The sequence below is a fragment of the Scyliorhinus torazame genome, chromosome 9 (assembly GCF_047496885.1).
Source record: "Scyliorhinus torazame isolate Kashiwa2021f chromosome 9, sScyTor2.1, whole genome shotgun sequence".
NCBI classification, from domain to species: Eukaryota; Metazoa; Chordata; class Chondrichthyes; order Carcharhiniformes; family Scyliorhinidae; genus Scyliorhinus; species Scyliorhinus torazame.
In genome coordinates this window covers 15180588-15201916 of record NC_092715.1, presented here as the reverse complement: position 1 = coordinate 15201916, position 21329 = coordinate 15180588, and the positions used below count along the sequence as shown (strand labels likewise).

Sequence of the window (21329 nt, the reverse complement as noted above, 5' to 3'; positions counted from 1 at the left end):
GGTGGATGTGTGTGTGTGTATGGGAATCGGCGGAGGTGTGTGTGTATGAGAATAGGTGGATGTGTGTGTGTGTATGGGAATCGGCGTATTGGTGTGTGTGTATGAGGATAGGTGGATGTGTGTGTGTGTATGAGAATAGGCGGATGTGTGCGTGTGTATGGGAATCGGCGGAGGTATGTGTGTATGAGAATAGGTGAATGTGTGTGTGTGTATGGGAATAGGCGGATGTGTGTGTGTGTATGAGAATAGGCGGTTGTGTGTGTGTGTGTATGGGAATAGGCGGGTGTGTGTGTGTGTATGAGAATAGGTGGATGTGTGTGTGTGTATGAGAATAGGCGGATGTGTGTGTGTGTATGGGAATAGGTGGATGTGTGTGTGTATGAGAATAGGCGGATGTGTGTGTGTGTATGGGAATAGGTGGATGTGTGTGTGTGTATGGGAATAGGCGGATGTGTGTGTGTATGAGAATAGGCGGATGTGTGTGTGTGTATGAGAATAGGAGGGTGTGTGTGTGTGTATGAGAATAGGTGGATGTGTGTGTGTGTATGGGAATAGGCGGATGTGTGTGTGTGTATGAGAATAGGCGGATGTGTGTGTGTATGAGAATAGGTGGATGTGTGTGTGTGTATGAGAATAGGTGAATGTGTGTGTGTGTATGAGAATAGGTGGATGTGTGTGTGTGTATGGGAATAGGCGGATGTGTGTGTGTGTATGAGAATAGGTGGATGTGTGTGTGTGTATGAGAATAGGTGGATGTGTGTGTGTGTATGAGAATAGGTGGATGTGTGTGTGTTTATGGGAATAGGCGGATGTGTGCGTGTGTATGGGAATAGGTGGATGTGTGTGTGTGTATGAGGATAGGTGGATGTGTGTGTGTGTATGGGAATAGGCGGATGTGTGTGTGTGTATGGGTATAGGTGGATGTGTGTGTGTGTATGAGAATAGGTGGATGTGTGTGTGTGTATGGGAATCGGCGGAGGTGTGTGTGTGTATGGGAATAGGCGGATGTGTGTGTGTATGGGAATAGGCGGATGTGTGCGTGTGTATGAGAATAGGTGGATGTGTGTGTGTGTATGGGAATAGGTGGATGTGTGTGTGTATGAGAATAGGTGGATGTGTGTGTGTATGAGAATAGGCGGATGTGTGTGTGTGTGTATGGGAATAGGTGGATGTGTTTGTGTATGGGAATAGGCGGATGTGTGTGTGTGTATGGGAATAGGCGGATGTGTGTGTGTGTGTATGGGAATAGGCGGATGTGTGTGTGTGTATGGGAATAGGCGGATGTGTGTGTGTGTATGGGAATAGGCGGATGTATGTGTGTGTATGAGAATAGGTGGATGTGTGTGTGTGTATGGGAATCGGCGGATTGGTGTGTGTGTATGAGGATAGGTGGATGTGTGTGTGTGTATGAGAATAGGCGGATGTGTGCGTGTGTATGGGAATCGGCGGAGGTGTGTGTGTGTATGGGAATAGGTGGATGTGTGTGTGTATGGGAATAGGCGGATGTGTGTGTGTGTATGAGAATAGGCGGATGTGTGCGTGTGTATGAGAATATGCGGATGTGTGTGTGTATGGGAATAGGTGGATGTTTGTGTGTGTATGAGAATAGGTGGATGTGTGTGTGTATGGGAATAGGTGGATGTGTGTGTGTGTATGGGAATCGGCGGAGGTGTGTGTGTATGAGAATAGGTGGATGTGTGTGTGTGTATGGGAATCGGCGTATTGGTGTGTGTGTATGAGGATAGGTGGATGTGTGTGTGTGTATGAGAATAGGCGGATGTGTGCGTGTGTATGGGAATCGGCGGAGGTATGTGTGTATGAGAATAGGTGAATGTGTGTGTGTGTATGGGAATAGGCGGATGTGTGTGTGTGTATGAGAATAGGCGGTTGTGTGTGTGTGTGTATGGGAATAGGTGGGTGTGTGTATGGGAATAGGTGGATGTGTGTGTGTATGGGAATAGGTGGATGTGTGTGTGTGTATGGGAATAGGCGGATGTGTGTGTGTATGGGAATAGGTGGATGTGTGTGTGTATGTATGGGAATAGGCGGATGTGTGTGTGTATGGGAATAGGCGGATGTGTGTGTGTGTGTATGGGAATAGGTGGATGTGTGTGTGTATGGGAATAGGTGGATGTGTGTGTGTGTATGAGAATAGGCGGATGTGTGTGTGTGTATGGGAATAGGCGGATGTGTGTGTGTATGTATGGGAATAGGCGGATGTGTGTGTGTATGGGAATAGGCGGATGTGTGTGTGTGTGTATGGGAATAGGCGGATGTGTGTGTGTGTATGGGAATAGGCGGATGTGTGTGTGTGTATGGGAATAGGCGGATGTGTGTGTGTGTGTATGGGAATAGGTGGATGTGTGTGTGTGTATGGGAATAGGTGTATGTGTGTATGTATGGGAATAGGCGGATGTGTGTGTGTGTATGGGAATAGGCGGATGTGTGTGTTTGTGTCTGGGAATAGGCGGATGTGTGTGTGTGTATGGGAATAGGCGGATGTGTGTGTGTGTATGGGAATAGGCGGATGTGTGTGTGTGTGTATGGGAATAGGTGGATGTGTGTGTGTGTATGGGAATAGGTGTATGTGTGTATGTATGGGAATAGGCGGATGTGTGTGTGTGTATGGGAATAGGCGGATGTGTGTGTGTGTATGGGAATAGGCGGATGTGTGTGTGTGTATGGGAATAGGCGGATGTGTGTGTGTGAATTGGAATAGGCGGATGTGTGTGTGTGTATGGGAATAGGCGGATGTGTGTGTGTGTATGGGAATAGGCGGATGTGTGTGTGTGTATGGGAATAGGCGGATGTGTGTGTGTGAATGGGAATAGGTGGATGTGTGTGTGAATGGGAATAGGCGGATGTGTGTGTGTGTATGGGAATCGGCGGATGTGTGTGTGTGTATGGGAATCGGCGTGTGTGTGTGTGTGTGTAAGTGTATATGTGTGTGTGTGTGTGTGTGTATGGGAATAGGCGGATGTGTGTGTGTGTGTATGAGAATAGGTGGATGTGTGTGTGTATGGGAATAGGTGGATGTGTGTGTGTGTGTGTGTATATATGTGTATATGTGTGTGTGTATGGGAATAGGCGGATGTGTGTGTGTGTATATGAGAATAGGTGGATGTGTGTGTGTGTATGGGAATAGGCGGATGTGTGTGTGTGTATGAGAATAGGTGAATGTGTGTGTGTGTATGGGAATAGGCGGATGTGTGTGTGTGTGTATGAGAATAGGTGGATGTGTGTGTGTGTATGAGAATAGGCGGATGTGTGTGTGTGTGTATGGGAATAGGCGGATGTGTGTGTGTGTATGGGAATAGGCGGATGTGTGTGTGTATGGGAATAGGCGGATGTGTGTGTGTGTATGGGAATAGGTGGATGTGTGTGTGTGTATGGGAATAGGTGGATGTGTGTGTGTGTATGGGAATAGGTGGATGTGTGTGTGTATGGGAAATATCTGATGCCAACAGCTAACTGCAGAAGGTGGGAACGTCTAACAAACTGCAATGTCTGCTGGGCGGTCTGATAGTCACTCGAGAGGAATGAACTTTGATGGTCAACCACTGAGAACCAAGGTAACAACTGGCGTCGTATTTTAACGTCTGATGCCATTTTACTTACATGATTTCGGGTGGTTTGCTGGCCAGAGTGCGAGGTGGCAGATTGGGTCCCGGGACACTAGATGGAGATGGCATCTTATTGGCAAGTCGATTGGAAACTGCGAGACAGAAAAGAACAGAAAATAAGAACAAATTAATTCGCTGCAAGGCAGCAACTCAAACATGATAATATAATATTCTTTATTGTCACAAGTAGGCTTACACTAACACTGCAATGAAGTTACTGTGAAAAGCCCCTAGTCGCCACATTCCGGCGCCTGTTCGGATACACAGAGGGAGAATTCAGAATGTCCAATTCACCCAACAGCACATCTTTCGGGACTTGTGGGAGGAAACCGGAGCACCCGGAGGAAACCCACACGGACACGGGGAGAACGTGCAGACTCCGCGCAGACAGGGACGCAAGCCGGGAATCGAACCCGGGACCCTGGCGCTGTGAAGCCACAGTGCTAACCACTGTGCTACCGTGCTGCCCTCTGTGGTACTATAGGAGACAATAAGATTAGACAGCAAGACAGCGAGAGAAATGAACCATCAGTGTGCCTCGTGTCATAATATACACCAGTATATCATGGTGCAGACACACACACACTGATGGACACACAGCAAGACCAATCAACACACACAACACCGCAGCCAATCACCAGTTAGAGCACACTCACTATAAAGATAGAGGGCATCAGTTTTCCTGCTCATTCGGGATGCAGCCACTCAGAAGGACAGAGCTTACAGCTTACAGCACAGATCCTCACCATGTGCTGAGTGCATAGACTGGTTAGGATAAGAACATAAGAACATAAGAACAAGGAGCAGGAGTCGGCCATTTGGCCCCTCGAGCCTGCTCCACCATTCAATGAGATCATGGCTGATCTTTTGTGGACTCAGCTCCACTTTCCGGCCCGAACACCATAACCCTTAATCCCTTTATTCTTCAAAAAACTATCTATCTTTATCTTAAAAACATTTAATGAAGGAGCCTTTACTGCTTCACTGGGCAAGGAATTCCATAGATTCACAACCCTTTGGGTGAAGAAGTTCCTCCTAAACTCAGTCCTAAATCTACTTCCCCTTATTTTGAGGCTATGCCCCCTAGTTCTGCTTTCATCCGCCAGTGGAAACAACCTGCCCACATCTATCCTATCTATTCCCTTCATAATCTTATATGTTTCTATAAGATCCCCCCTCATTCTTCTAAATTCCAACGAGTACAGTCCCAGTCTACTCAACCTCTCCTCGTAATCCAACCCCTTCAGCTCTGGGATTAACCTAGTGAATCTCCTCTGCACACCCTCCAGTGCCAGTATGTCCTTTCTCAAGTAAGGAGACCAAAACTGAACACAATACTCCAGGTGTGGCCTCACTAACACGTTATACAATTGCAGCAGAACCTCCCTAGTCTTAAACTCCATCCTTCTAGCAATGAAGGACAAAATTCCATTTGCCTTCTTAATCGCCTGTTGCACCTGTAAACCAACTTTTTGCGACTCATGCACTAGCACACCCAGGTCTCTCTGCACAGCAGCATGTTTTAATATTTTATCATTTAAATAATAATCCCTTTTGCTGTTATTCCTACTTAAATGGATAACCTCACATTTGTCAACATTGTATTCCATCTGCCAGACCCTAGCCCATTCACTTAGCCTATCCAAATCCCTCTGCAGACTTCCAGTATCCTCTGCACTTTTTGCTTTACCACTTATCTTAGTGTCGTCTGCAAACTTGGACACATTGCCCTTGGTCACCAACTCCAAATCATCTATGTAAATTGTGAACAGTTATGGGCCCAACACTGATTCCTGAGGGACACCACTAGCTACTGATTGCCAACCAGAGAAACACCCATTAATCCCCACTCTTTGCTTTCTATTAATTAACCAATCCTCTATCCATGCTACTACTTTCCCCTTAATGCCATGCATCTTTATCTTATGCAACAACCTTTTGTGTGGCACCTTGTCAAAGGCTTTCTGGAAATCCAGATATACCACATCCATTGCCTCCCTGTTATCTACTGCACTGTTAATGTCCTCAAAAAATTCCACTAAATTAGTTAGGCACGACCTGCCCTTTATGAACCCATGCTGCGTCTGTCTAATGGGACAATTTCCATCCAGATGCCTCGCTATTTCTTCCTTGATGATAGATTCCAGCATCTTCCCGACTACCGAAGTTAAGCTCACTGGCCTATAATTACCCGCTTTCTGCCTACCTCCTTTTTTAAACAGTGGTGTCACGTTTGCTAATTTCCAATCCGCCGGGACCACCCCAGAGTCTAGTGAATTTTGGTAAATTATCACTAGTGCATTTGCAATTTCCCTAGCCATCTCTTTTAGCACTCTGGGATGCATTCCATCAGGTCCAGGAGACTTGTCTACCTTTAGCCCCATTAGCTTGCCCATCACTACCTCCTTGGTTATAACAATCCTCTCAAGGTCCTCACCTGTCATAGCCTCATTTCCATCAGTCACTGGCATGTTATTTGTGTCTTCCACTGTGAAGACCGACCCAAACAACCTGTTCAGTTCCTCAGCCGTTTCCTCATCTCCCATTATTAAATCTCCCTTCTCATCCTCTAAAGGACCAATATTTTCCTTAGCCACTCTTTTTTGTTTTATGTATTTGTAGAAACTTTTACTATCTGTTTTTATATTCTGAGCAAGTTTACTCTCATAATCTATCTTACTCTTCTTTGTAGCTTTTTTTAGTAGCTTTCTGTTGCCCCCTAAAGTTTTCCCAGTCCTCTAGTCTCCCACTGATCTTTGCTACTTTGTATGTTTTTTCCTTCAATTTGATACTCTCCCTTATTTCCTTAGATATCCACGGTCGATTTTCCCTCTTTTTACCGTCCTTCGTTTTGTTGGTATAAACCTTTGCTGAGCACTGTGAAAAATCACTTGGAAGGTTCTCCACTGTTCCTCAACTGTTTCACCATAAAGTCTTTGCTCCCAGTCTACCTTAGCTAGTTCTTCTCTCATCCCATTGTAAAGGCATAGGTCTTTAGTTTAATCTAACATCGTGTTAACCCACAGTGAAAGTATGTTCAACAGTTTCTAACTTAATAAAATAGAGTTGTACTATTACAAGTGTTGGTAGCCTGTCTATGTTACTGCTAAGGTAAACGCAGTCTCCACAGATCCAGAGTACCCAACACATCATGGTACCAGTAGTTGAGGGATGTTAGAACTTCTTAGACCTACCTGCAAGTGATCTGCCTTCCACCAGCATACAGCCACCCTGCAAAATGGACAGCGTCCGCCCGCCGCCGCCGCTCCGCATCACCGGTAACCTGGGGGCCAACTGGAAGATATTCAAACAACGCATCCAGCTCTACCTGGAAGCCACAGACCGGGAAGATGCCTCGGACACCAGGAAGATCGCTCTCTTCCTATCCACGGCCGGGGAACATGCCATCCACATTTTCAATTCTCTCACCTTTGCTGATGGTGAAGATAAATCAAAATTCAAGACGGTCCTCCTTAAGTTTGACACTCACTGCAGCATAGAGGTGAATGAAAGTTTCGAGCGCTATGTATTCCAACAGCGTTTGCAGGGTAAGGATGAACCTTTCCAGTCCTTGCTCACTCCGCATCCTTGCGCAGTCCTGTAATTACGGGCACACCTCCGACTCCATGTTACGCGACCAGATCGTTTTCGGTGTTCAGTCGGACCCCCTTCGCAAGCAGCTCCTCAAGGTAAAGCAACTCACCCTAGCGACCGCCATCGAGACCTGCGTGCTACACGAACACGCCACTAGTCAGAATTCCCACATCCAAGCGGCTGAAACAGTGTGGCAAGATCCCCACGAGGCAGAACGGGTCCAAGCAATTGAGCAACTCCAGGGCCTCAGCCTGAATGAGGGCGACCATTTTGCGCGCTTTTCGCGGACTCCCGCGCTTGTGCGCAACGAACGAGGGGACGGCGACATCGACGAACGTACTACGCAGGCATGCACCACATACGGCCGTGCCATGCATGCGTGGTGGCGCAGCGAACGTACTGACGTTACAACGTGCGGCAACTGTGGCTCCGCCCACTTAAAGCGGCAATGTCCTGCCAAATCCCGACGATGCCTGCAATGTGGCAAACTTGGCCACTATGCTGCTTTATGCAGATCAGCTCAGCCTGCCAACTCTCGTCACTCCAGCCTGCCTCGCAGGAATGTCCGGGCCATTCAACCCACGGTCCCCGAGCTCGATTCGGACCTGCTACCCGATATTGACACCGAGGACCCGAAGGCGCCTTTTCGAGTCGGTATCATTACAAAAAACAGGGTGTCCCCGAAGCAAAGAATCCAGCCTCTATCGGTATGCAGCATCGATCCAGACGATGAGTGGGTTGCCACCCTTACGGTCAACCGGTCCCAAATACGATTCCACATGGACACTGGTGCCTCCGCCAATCTCATTGCGCGGTCTGACCTCCAAAGCCTTTGTGTCAAACCAGCCATCCTCACATCAGCCTGCCAGCTATTAGATTATAATGGCTATGCCAATACTGCCAGCGGCTCATGCCAACTTGAAGTGATGCACAGGTCACGCAAACCTATCTTTCCCTTTGAAATCGTGGGCTCCTCGAAAGCCTCCCTGCTTGGCGCGCAGGCATGCAAGCTGTTGAACCTAGTTCAGAGAGTTCTCTCTCTCTCTCCTGCTGACGCGTCTGCCTTTCAGGACACTGACTTCAGGGCGCAGCTCGACGCCATTATCAACCAGTACCACGACGTCTTTGAGGGCATGGGCACGCTCCCGTACACCTACAGGATTTTATTAAAACCGAATGCCACGCCTGTGGTGCACGCACCTCGCAGGGTCCCAGCACCCCTTAAGGACCGCCTCAAGCAGCAGCTGCAGGACCTCCAGAACCAAGGAGTGATTTCCAAAGTCACGGAACCGACCGACTGGGTCAGTTCCATGGTGTGTGTAAAAAAGCCTTCCAGCGAATTGAGACTTTGCATTGATCCTAAGGATCTAAATCGCAATATCATGAGGGAGCACTATCCAATTCCCAAGCACGAAGAGCTCACATGTGAGATGGCTCGCGCCAAGCTCTTTACCAAACTCGACGCCTCAAAAGGATCCTGGCAAATCCAGCTCGATGACTCCAGCAGGAAACTCTGCACGTTTAACACCCACTTTGGAAGATATTGCTACAACAGGATGCCGTTTGGGATCATCTCTGCATCAGAAGTGTTCCATAGGATTATGGAACAAATGATGGAAGGTATTGAAGGTGTTCGCGTCTATGTCGATGACATAATCATCTGGTCCACCACCCCGCAGGAGCATGTTAGTCGCCTCCAGTGCGTATTCAGACGCATACATGATCATGGTCTCCGCCTCAACAGGGCCAAATGCTTTTTTGGTCAACCAGAATTCGTCGCCCACCTCAGAGATTAAATTTATGAACTTTTCGAATTTATGGACTCTCTGAATTGTTTCATTGCTTTGTTTGATCGTTTCCCTGGTTTGTATATAGTGTTGATCTCGTTACTCTTGTTGCATACTGCTTCTCTGCACCAGGCACCTTCCCACGTAAATAGCTTAGTTCTCATGACATAGTCCTGTAAATATGTCTTCGCACCCCACACATAGTTAGGAACATTCTCACCACACATTATTTATTGCCACAAACATACATTTTTTTAATAAAAGGGGGGATGTCATAATATACACCAGTATATCATGGTGCAGACACACACTGATGGACACGCAGCAAGACCAATCAACACACACAACACCGCAGCCAATCACCAGTTACAGCACACTCACTATAAAGACAGAGGGCATCAGTTTTCCCGCTCATTCGGGATGCAGCCTCTCAGAAGGACAGAGCTTACAGCTTATAACACAGATCTTCACCATGTGCTGAGTACATAGATTGGTTAGGACAGGCATAGGTCTTTAGTTTAATCTAACATCGTCTTAACCCACAGTGAAAGTATGTTCAACATTTCTAGCTTAATAAAATAGTGTTGTACTATTACAAGTGTTGGTAGCCTGTCTATGTTGCTGCTAAGGTAAATGCAGTCTCCACAGATCCAGAGCACCCAACACATCACCTGGGACACCAAATAGGAGGGAAGTCGAGTGTTTTTTTATTATTAATTTCTGGGATGTGGTCTTCTTGGACTAGGTACAAAGACAATAACTCCAGAACACAAATAATAGGAGCAGAAGTAGACCGTACGGGATTGGTTGAAGGACTGAACTCAAGAGTAGAGATTCTTTATTCTTTGATTGGACTGGGGCTGTAACTGCCCATCCCTAATTGTTCTTGACCCGAGTGACCTGCTGAGCCGTTTCAGAAGGCAATTCGGAGTCAACCTCATTGCAAAGGATCTGGGGCCACATGTAGCCCAGACCTGGTAAGGGCGGGAAACCTTTCCCATCATGGGCATTAGTGAACCAGATGGGTATTTCCTGCTGTAAGATGTGGTGCAGGAATCTTAGGCTGCACCCGCCTGGCGACCGGAAATTCCCTGCCAAGGTCAATGGACCTTTACATGGTCCGCATCCCGTCCGTGGCGATCCTGCGGACGGCGCGGCCGAAGAATCCAGCCCGTAGTGGGTAGTGCGGGAGGTCTCATGAAGAACGTTTCAATCCCATCTTCCTGCGAAGCCATAAATGACAACTGGGGCAACATGGAAACTAGCTTGACTAGAAGTTAACTATTACACATCAATAATCTGACTAACTGCTGATTTGGGAATTGCAATTGAGGTACATCAGTAGAAATAGAATTTTTGAAAAAGTTTGTTCTATGGGACGTGGGGGTCGCTAGCTCGGCCAGAATTTGTTACCCATCCCTAATTGCCTTTCAGGAGACGATGGTGAGCTGCCTTCTTGAAGAGCTGCAGTCCATCTTTTTAGGAAAACACACAGCACTGTTAGGAAGGAGTTCCAGGATGTTGTCCCAGCGACAGTGAAGGAACGGCCGATATATTTCCCAGTCAGGATGGTGAGTGACTCGGAGGGGAACCTCCAGGGGGTGGGGTTCCCAGGTATCTGCTGCTCTTGTCCTTCCTGATGGTAGTGGTCGTGGTTTGACTGCCGAAGGAGCCTCGGTGAGTTGCTGCAGTGCATCTTGTAGATGGTACACACAGTGTGTCGGTGGTGGAGGGTTTGAATGTTTGTGGAAGGGGGAGCAATCAAGCGGGCTGCTTTGTCCTGGATGGTGTCGAGCTTCTTGAGTGTTGTTGGAGCCGCACTCATCCAGGCAAGTGGAGAGTATTCCATCACACTCCTGACTTGTGCCTTGTCGATGGTGGGCAGGCTTTGGGGGGTCAGGAGGTGAGTTACTCGCCGAAGGATTCCCAGCCACTGACCTGCCCTGGTAGCCACAGTATTAATGTGGCTGGGTCCAGTTCAGTTTCTGATCAATGGTAACCCCCAGGGTGTTGATTGTGGGGGATTCAGCGATTGTGATGCCATTGAATGTCAAGGGGCGGTGGTTAGATCCTCTCTTGTAGGAGATGGTCATTGCCTGGCACGTGTGTGGTGTGAATGTAACTTGCCACTTGTCAGCCCCGAGCCTGGACATTGTCCAGGTCTTGCTGCATTTGGACAGGGACCGCTTCATTATCTGAGGAGTCGCGAATGGTGCTGAACATTGTGCAGTCATCATCGAACATCTTCTGACCTTATGATGGAAGGGAGGTGATTGATGAAGCAGCTGGAGGTGGTTGGGCCTAGGATGTAGTTACAGCAATAACTACAAAAGTACTCAATTGGTTGCAAAGTGCTTTGGGTCGTTGTGAGGCCGCGAATGGTGCTGTAAAAATGAAAGTCTTGCACTAGATGCTCTATTCCCCCCCCCCTCCCCAACATTGATAAATTATGCCTGTACGAAATGTGCTGTGTAAAGCCATTTAGTTCCTCCCAGTTTATTCTGAGCAGAGCAGTAATATAAAAAAAATCAGGAAGCATTAAGGAGAAGTGAGGCAAAGCAGAATCGGAAGGGGTAACGTGTTCGCATCACTGCTCAACTTGGCTCACGACCTCAATTTAATTTCTATGTGGAATCAGCTGTTGAGATGTGACCACAAGCTCTTGACAAACTGAAATAAAAACAGACCATGCTGCACAGACTCAGCATGTCAGGCAGTATCTGCGGAGTGAGTGAAATGGAGGAAACATTTCACCAGAATCAGCAAAGGCTGGAGATGTGCACAATGTTTAAGCAAGTACGGAGTGAGGAAAACATACGGGAAGATGTGTGGTGAGGTGGAGGGCAGGAGAGCTGGAATGACTAAAGGAGCCAGGATTCCATTTGTAAACCCACCCATTTTGCATGGTTAAAGTTTCCGCATTAACCCTGTTTCCCCCTGCACAGGCGCTGCCAGACTTGCTGGGTATTTCCAGCATTTTCTGGTTTTATTTCAGTTATGCAGTATCCACGACATCGTGCTTTTGTATCCTTGGAAAACAAGTTTTTTCACTGAAGTGAAACTAGCCTTCTCTGGTCTGCGTCTGGCTCGTATACATCTCATCGAGTGCTGGGCACTCTGTACACTCCCTCTTCTCTTATAGTTGGACCCAATTTCAGGAAACTATTGTGTTGTCCTATGTATCTGATAGATACATCAATTTAATGGCAGTAAATTTACACATTGTGTAGAGAGAAGGGCACCCTTTTTCACGAGCCCCACAAATCTATTCAACGCTGCACTGACCTACTTTTAAGAGCAAAGGATACAGATTTGATGCAAGGGTCTTTTAGCTCAGGTAAAAAGCAAGATCATTTCCCTGGAATTTAAGGAACATTCAGCAATCGTTATGTCCTCTGTTGGTTCAAAATAATCAAACTTTAAACTCAAAATGCTGGGCCTACATCGAATGTAATTCTTGTTACTCTGCAGGTGGCCGGTCGACTGACAACCCGGTACATTATTACTTGGAACATGTGACTGCTGTCGACAGTGAATGTGGAACCCCAGGATATACATTCTCCTTCTTCAGCGATCACTCGCTAGCGAGTATGATTGTCCACCTCAGGAACGCGCTGTGACTGGCCACGGGTTCTGTGGGTTTTTGCCTGGCTGGTGAGCCCGATCCTAGAGCCACATCTTCGGCCACACACTGGGCAGGTGCTTCCGGGAGGTGGGATCGGTCCTTGGACCCGGGATCGCTGGCATTCCTTTCTCAGGCTCCTTTTCCGGGCCTCCGCTTGCCGCCGGGTGTCCTCGAAGAATTGTGTCCCTTCAATCAGGAGGTTCCTCCAAGTAGATCTCCTCTGAGCAAGGGGCTCCCAGGCGCTGGCGTCCATGTTGTATTTCTTGAGGTAAATCTTCGGCGGTGTCTGTCATGATATCCACATTAACATATCATGGTGCAATCACACACACACACTGATGGACAGGTCGACGGACCAATCAACACACACATAACATCGCAGCCAATCACCAGTGAGAGCACACGCACTATAAAACAGGGAACACCACAGTTCCCGCTCATTCCACCAGGAGATAGCTCAGAGCACAGAGCTCACAGCGCGCCACTCAGACATACACCATGTGCTGAGTGCCTCTCTAAGATAGTGCTAGGGCTGGGTCCACAGGTTAGCTGGTGAAGTACGAACCACAGCCAGAAGTTAACAGTTGTTATTATTCAGAACAATAAAACAGAGTTGTACCATCTACACCCGTGTTGGTTTGTTTGTACATCGGAACACCCAACGCGACATGATACCAGGATTGGAAACTCCCCAGCAACTGTGAGACCTACCTGCACACCTTCAGGGATCCGCCATCCTGCGCCATGGACACCATCAGCCCGCCGCAGCCGCTCCGAATCGCTGGAAACCTCGGCGTAAACTGGAAGCTGTTTAAACAGCGCTTCCAGCTCTTCCTAGAAGCCACAGAAAGGGAGAATGCATCGGACACCAGGAAGATCGCCCTCCTCCTCTCCACGGTGGGGCAACACGCCATCCACATCTACAACTCCCTGGCATTCGCGGAAGGCGAGGACAAGACGAAGTACAAGACAGTCCTTCTAAACCTTGAGCAACACTTCAGCGTCGAAGCGAATGAGAGCTTCGAGAGGTACCTCTTCCAGCAGCGCCTGCAGGGTAAGGATGAGCCTTTTCAGTCCTTTTTGACGCACCTCCGTATCCTCGCGCAGTCCTGCGGCTATGAGGCCACCTCCGATTCCATGATTCGGGGCCAGATAGTTTTTGGGGTCACTTCGAACACCCTACGCCAGCAGCTCCTCAAAATAAAGAGCCTCACCCTAGCCACCACCATCCAAACCTGCGTCCTCCACGAAAACGCGACCAGCCGGTACTCTCAATTCCAGGCGGCTGAATCGGCACGGCAGGGGTCCTACGAGGCCGAGCGGGTCCAGTCGATCGAGTTCCTCCCGGCTCGCGGCCCAGACGAGGGCGGCCATTTTGCGCACTTTCTGAGGCCTCCCGCGCTTGTACGCGCCAAAAGAGGAGACGTCGACGCAGAGGGACGTGATGCGCAGGCGCGCTCTTTGCAGGACCAAACTGCGCATGCGCGATGGCACAACGAACGCCATGACGTCCCGACGTGTGGCAACTGTGGATCCGCACATTTAAAGCGGCAATGTCCAGCTAAAACTCGACATTGCGTCTGCTGTGGCAAGATGGGCCACTACGCTGCCTGCTGTCGAGCAGCTCAACCTGCCAACGCTCCGCAATTCTGCCAGCCTCGCAGGGACGTGCGGGCCATTCAGCTTCCATACACCGAGTCATACCCTGACGACGTACAGACCGGTGACACTGATGACCGGGAAGCCTATCGCGTTGCGGTAATAGACAGAAATCGGATGTCCCCAAGTAGGACCCACCAGCCGATGCCAGTGCACAGCATTCATCCGGGTGATGAATGGTGTGCCACCCTAACGGTCAACCCGAATTCGTCGCCCACCTACTAGGCTGGACTTATGAGCCTGTTTGCACATTGGACTCACTGAATTGTTGTGCAACAATGTTAACGTGTTTCTCTTTTTTGTCGTTCCAGGAGTTCTCTTTCGATATTTTTCTTGTTTTGTTTGTGGTACAACCTCGTTGTTCTGTTGCACCTGACACCTTCCTATGTATATAGTTTAGCCTCACGTACATGTTGTAGATATTGCACACACATACTCAGTCGTACTCAGTACACACCAATATTTATTAGCATGTAGGCACATATTCTTGTGAAAAGGGGGGGATGTCATGATATCCACATTAACATATCATGGTGCAATCACACACACACTGATGGACAGGTCGACGGACCAACCAACACACACACAACATCGCAGCCAATCACCAGTGAGAGCACACGCACTATAAAAACAGGGAACACCACAGTTCCTGCTCATTCCAGCAGGAGATAGCTCAGAGCACAGAGCTCACAGCGTGTCACTCAGACATAGACCATGTGCTGAGTGCCTCACTAAGATAGTGCTAGGGCTGGGTCCACAGGTTAGCTGGTGAAGTACGAACCACAGTCAGAAGTTAACAGTTATTATTGTACAGAATAATAAAACAGAGTTGTACCATCTACACCCGTGTTGGTTCCTTTGTGTATCGGAACGCCCAACACGACAGAGTTTTTGAAGCTTTTCTTTTGCCCTCCTCTTGTTCGGGAGCTTTCCTTGAGCTGGGTGAAGAAGATTTATTTGGCAGTCAGGATTTTGACATCCTGAGCACAAGGCCGGCCCAGTGGAGTTGGATTTAGGTGCATAAAAACTAGTAGCGCATTCAGCCCCTCGGAACTGCGCCGATGATCAATAAGACCATAAGACATGGGAGCAGAATTAGGCCACTCGGCCCATCGAGTCTGCTCCGCCATGCAATCATGGCTGATATTTTTCTCATCCCCATTCTCCGGCCTTCTCCCCGTAACCCCTGATCCCGGCGGAAACCCACGCAGACACGGGGAGAACGTGCAGACTCCGCACAGACAGTGACCCAAGCCGAACCCGGGTCCCTGGTGCTGTGAAGCAACAGTGCTAACCACTGTGCTACTGTGCGGCCCAGCCTTCTGGGTATCAGAGCAGCCAGATCTCTTCATGGGGAGTAGGGCCGGCCCCCTTGCCTTTGCCTCCCTGATTGCCCGCCGGAGAATCCTGTTCGGCCCGCGATCAGCATCACCACCTCAGACTGGCTGTCCGACCTATCGGAATTTCTCCAGATGGAGAAAATTAAATTTGCCATCCGGGGGTCAGAAGAGGGCTTCCTCTGATACGGGAGCCGTTCACCCAGTTCCAAAACCTGTTTCTAGCCAGTAGGCCAAAGGAATAGAGAGGGTAACCACGGTATAACAATGGCCTCATTCACAAATCTGTCCAAATCACCTGACCCCGCCTCAACTGCTCCCTGGGGAAGAAAATTCCAAAAACTAATGACCCCCTGACAGAAGAAATTTCCTCTCATCTTTGACTAAAATGGGAGACCCCGGGCGGGATTCTCCGCGTGAACGCGCGCATGCGCAGTGGCTCCCTTCTCCACGCTGGCCCCGATGCAACATGGCGCAGGGCTACAGGGGCCGGCCTGGAGTAAAAGAGGCCCCCACCAGGAGAGGCCGGCCCGCCAATCGGTAGGCCCCGAACGCAGGCCAGGCCACGTTGGAGGCACCCCCCCGGGGTCGGACCCCCGCCCCCCTCCACCAGGCCGCCCCCGACAGGATGGACGCCGAGGTACCGCCGGTTAAGACCAGATGTGAACGGCGCCGGCGGGACTCGTGCTTCTTTGGCGGCCACTCGGCCCATCCCAGGCGGAGAATCACCAGGGGGGGGGGGGCCACATAGGGTGGCCCCCGACCGGCGTCGCGCCAACCACGTCGGCGCAATGGCGCCGATTCGTGCCCTGCCCGGCGATTCTCCGAACCGGCGGGGACTGAGAGGGCAACATCCCGCTTGCCTTCCTAATGACTTGCTGTCCCTGCATGGTAACTTTTAAAAATCCATGCACATTGACATCGAGATCGCGATATGCCCCAGCAGTCTATAGTCAATCTCCTTCCAAACTCTGGGACTGAACGCCTCGCCTCGTCAGCAAGTAATGTGGCGGATGCTACAATTTGACAGTCAGTGCAGTCTAAAGGTTGAGGCTGAAGGCAGAAAGCTTGCAGGGAAATGACCCTGCGGCTTTTAGACTTGCGTTCCAGCACAGTGACTAACTGTTCCTGGTAATGCAAATGAAATGTGGAGAAGGGCAGGGAATTGAACCACAGGCCCTATTTACTCTGGAATACAAAGTTCAGTGTCCCAATACAGGATGCAGATTTCCCTCTCAGGAAATGGTTTCAGCTTTTACAAATGCTTGGGTACTCTGTTTCTCACTTCCCCCCTATAAATAGTAAACATATTTCAGCCAGGTTCACTCAGTCGCACTTCCCCCTAACTTCTGACAGAATTCTCCGTTTTCAGATTGACGGCATTAATACTCGGACCCTGAGAAGCTGAGAGGGGTGACAGATGGATTAGGAGATGAAACACTGTTTCAATGGCTTGCATCATATTTGAGCAATCAATGCTCCCTCAACACTATCCCCACCCCATCAAACACCATCAACACCCTGGCAGTTACCACAGACCAGTAATGTAACTGGATTGCCAAATAAATACTGTGGCATCAACAGTAGCTCAGAGGCTAGGAACCCTACGATGGGTAACTCACCTCCTGACCTCCCAAAGCCTGTGCACCATCTACAAGGCACAAGTCAGGAGTGTGATGGAATACTCTCCACTTGCCTGGATGAGTGCAGCTCCAACAACACTCAGGAAGCTCAACACCATCCAGGACAAAGCAGCCCCGCTTGATTGGCACCATAGCCACAAACATTCAAACCGTCCACCACCGACAAACAGTGCCAACCATGTGTTCCTTCGGCAGCACCGTCCAAATTCACAAACACCACAGTCAGGAAGTACAGGTGCAGCAGATACCTGGGAACCCCACTGCCTGGAGGTTCCCCTTCAAGGCACTAACATGCAAACCTGGAAATATACCGCCATTCCTTCACTGTCGCTGGGTCAAAATCGCAGAAATCCCTCCCTAACAGCACAGTTGATGCACTTACACAGCATGGACTGCAGCGGTTCAAGAAGGCCACCACCACCTTCTCAAGGGCAATTAGTTATAGCCAAAAAATGCTGGCCACATCGATTGAAGGAAAAAAAAAACCTCTGGGACAGGTACAGCTTGGGGTAAGCTACAGAGTAAAGTTCCCTCTACACTGTCCCCACCAAACACTCCCAGGACAGGTACAGCACGGGGTTAGATACAGAGTAAATCTCCCTCTACACTGTCCCCATCAAACACTCCCAGGACAGGGACAGCACGGGGTTAGATACAGAGTAAAGCTTCCTCTACACTGTCCCCATCAAACACTCCCAGGACAGGTACAGCACGGGGTTAGATACAGAGTAAAGCTTCCTCTACACTGTCCCCATCAAACACTCCCAGGACAGGTAAAGCACGGGGTTAGATGCAGAGTAAAGCTTCCTCTACACTGTCCCCATCAAACACTCCCAGGACAGGTACAGCACGGGGTTAGATACAGAGTAAAGCTTCCTCTACACTGTCCCCATCAAACACTCCCAGGACAGGTACAGCACGGGGTTAGATACAGAGTAAAGCTCCCTCTACACTGTCCCCATCAAACACTCCCAGGACAGGTACAGCACGGGGTTAGATACAGAGTAAAGCTCCCTCTACACTGTCCCCATCAACCACTCCCAGGACAGGGACAGCACGGGGTTAGATACAGAGTAAAGCTCCCTCTACACTGTCCCCATCAAACACTCCCAGGACAGGTACAGCACGGGGTTAGATACAGAGTAAAGCTCCCTCTACACTGTCCCCATCAAACACTCCCAGGACAGGTACAGCACGGGGTTAGATACAGCGTAAAGCTCCATCTACACTGTTCCCATCAAACACTCCCAGGACAGGTACGGCACGGGGTTAGATACAGCGTAAAGCTCCATCTACACTGTTCCCATCAAACACTCCCAGGATAGGGACAGCACGGGGTTAGATACAGAGTAAAGCTCCCTCGACACAATCTCCATCAACCACTCCCAGGACAGGTACTGCACGGGGTTAGGTACAGAGTAAAGCTCCCTCTACACTGTCCCCATCAAACACTTCCAGGACAGGTATAGCACAGAGTTAGATACAGAGTAAAGCTCCATCTACACTGTCCCCATCAAACACTCCCAGGACAGGGACAGCACGGGGTTAGATACAGAGTAAAGCTCCCTCTACACTGTCTCCATCAAACACTCCCAGGACAGGTACAGCACAGGGTTAGATACAGAGTAAAGCTCCCTCTAAACTGTCTCCATCAAACACTCCCAGGACAGGTACAGCACGGGGTTAGATACAGAGTAAAGCTCCCTCTATACTGTCCCCATCAAACATTCCCAGGACAGGCACAGCACAGGGTTAGATACAGAGTAAAGCTCCCTCTACAGTGTCCCCATCAAACACTCCCAGGACAGGTACAGCACGGGGTTAGATACAGAGTAAAGCTCCCTCTACACTGTCTCCATCAAACACTCCCAGGACAGGTACAGCACAGGGTTAGATACAGAGTAAAGCTCCCTCTAAACTGTCTCCATCAAACACTCCCAGGACAGGTACAGCACGGGGTTAGATACAGAGTAAAGCTCCCTCTATACTGTCCCCATCAAACATTCCCAGGACAGGCACAGCACAGGGTTAGATACAGAGTAAAGCTCCCTCTACAGTGTCCCCATCAAACACTCCCAGGACAGGTACAGCACGGGGTTAGATACAGGGTAAAGCTCCCTCTACACTGTCTCCATCAAACACTCCCAGGACAGGTACAGCACGGGGTTAGATACAGAGTAAAGCTCCCGCTACACTGTCCCCACCAAACACTCCCAGGGCAGGTACAGTTCGGGGTTAGATACAGAGTAAAGCTCCCTCTACACTGTCCCCATCAAACACTCCCAGGACAGGTTCAGCACGGGGTTAGATACAGAGTAAAGCTCCCTCTACACTGTCCCCATCAAACACTCCCAGGACACGTACAGCACGGGGTTAGATACAGAGTAATGCTCCCTCTGCACTGTCCGCATCAAACACTCCCAGGGCAGGTACAGCACAGGGTTAGGTACAGAGTAAAGCTCCCTCTACATTGTCCCCTTCAAACACTCCAAAGGGTCAGATACAGAATAAATTTCTCTTTACGCTATCCTCAACAAACACTCCCAGGGCAGGTAAAGCACTTGGTTAGATACAGAGTAAAGCTCCCTGTACATTGTCCCTATCAAACACTCCCAGGACAGGGACAGCACGGTGTTAGATACAGAGTAAAGCTCCCTCTACACTGTCCCCATCAAACACTCTCAGGACAGGTACAGCACGGGATTAGATACAGAGTAAAGCTCCCTCTACACTGTCCCGATCAAACACTTCCAGGACAGGTACAGCACAGGATTAGATACAGAGTAAAGCTACCTCTACACTGTCCCCATCAAACACTCCCAGGACAGGTACAGCACGGGGTTAGATACAGAGTAAAGCTCCCACGACACTGTCCCCATCAAACACTCCCAGGACAGGTACAGCACGGGGTTAGATACAGAGTAAAGCTCCCTCTACACTGTCCCCATCAAACACTCCCAGGACAGGTACAGCACGGGGTTAGATACAGAGTAAAGCTCCCTCTACACTGTCCCCATCAAACACTCCCAGGACAGGTACAGCACGGGGTTAGATACAGATTAAAGCTCCCTCGACACTGTCCCCATCAAACACTCCCGGAACAGGAACAAAATTAAGTTAGATACAGAATAAAGCCCCTTGCACACTGTCCCATCCGGATCAATAGAATGCAGTTTTGATACAAGTAAGGCCTTCTCTTTCCTGTCTAATTAAACACAAAACTTCCAGAAGGCTCCTTCATTCATCACCTCGGTGTCAATGTATGTTGACGCCTGATACAGAAAGGCCATGATGTTGACATTCTCAGTCTTTTACTCGAATGCCCAATGGCTGTGCTTCACCCTCTCTGTGTACACTCCAGTCTGACAACATTCTAAGACCTCTGTTTTCCTCTATAGTAACAGGAGGGCCATTTTCTCCTTGAGCCTGTACCATCATTGAATCAGATCATGGTTGATCTGTGACCTACTCCAATTCTGGCCTCTTGAATATCCCTGAATCTCATCGCTCCACCACTGGGATATGTCGATAGCTGCCTCGACCCGAAGCTCTGGGATTCCCTCAGCAAGTGAGAGCCATGGTTGGTTGGTTGGTTGTCAGTGGGTAGAACTCCACCCCAGCACCTGAACACAAAGGTTCAGCCCAGCTTTGCAGTACGGTGCTGCACTGTTGGAGTTGCTGTCTTTTGGATAAGACAGATAAGGCCTCGTCTGCCTTTGCAGGTCATAGATCATAGAATTTACACTGCAGAAGGAGGCCATTCGGCCCATCGAGTCTGCACCGGCTCCTGGAAAGAGCCCCCCACCCAAGCCCACACCTCCACCCCATCCCCATAACCCAGTAACCCCACCCAACACTGAGGGCAATTTTGGACACTAAGGGCAATTTAGCGTGGCCAATCCACCTAACCTGCACATCTTTGGACTGTGGGAGGAAACTGGAGCACCCGGAGGAAACCCACGCAAACACGGGGAGAACGTGCAGACTCCGCAGAGACAGTGACCCAAGCCGGGAATCGAACCTGGGACCCTGGAGCAATTGTGCTAACCACTAAGCTACCG

At 49.4% G+C, this 21329-nt stretch overlaps 1 protein-coding gene across 5 annotated transcripts in view; it reads right to left on the bottom strand.

Moving 5' to 3' along the window:
- Window positions 1-21329, bottom strand: part of LOC140429070 (FYN-binding protein 1-like) — a 556929-nt gene that overhangs the window by 228309 nt on the left and 307291 nt on the right. For all 5 annotated transcript variants that reach the window (XM_072515618.1, XM_072515617.1, XM_072515621.1 and 2 more), the window contains exon 3: window positions 3619-3715. In XM_072515618.1, coding sequence (XP_072371719.1) covers window positions 3619-3715 — 97 coding nt within the window. The remainder of the gene's footprint in view (window positions 1-3618; window positions 3716-21329) is intronic.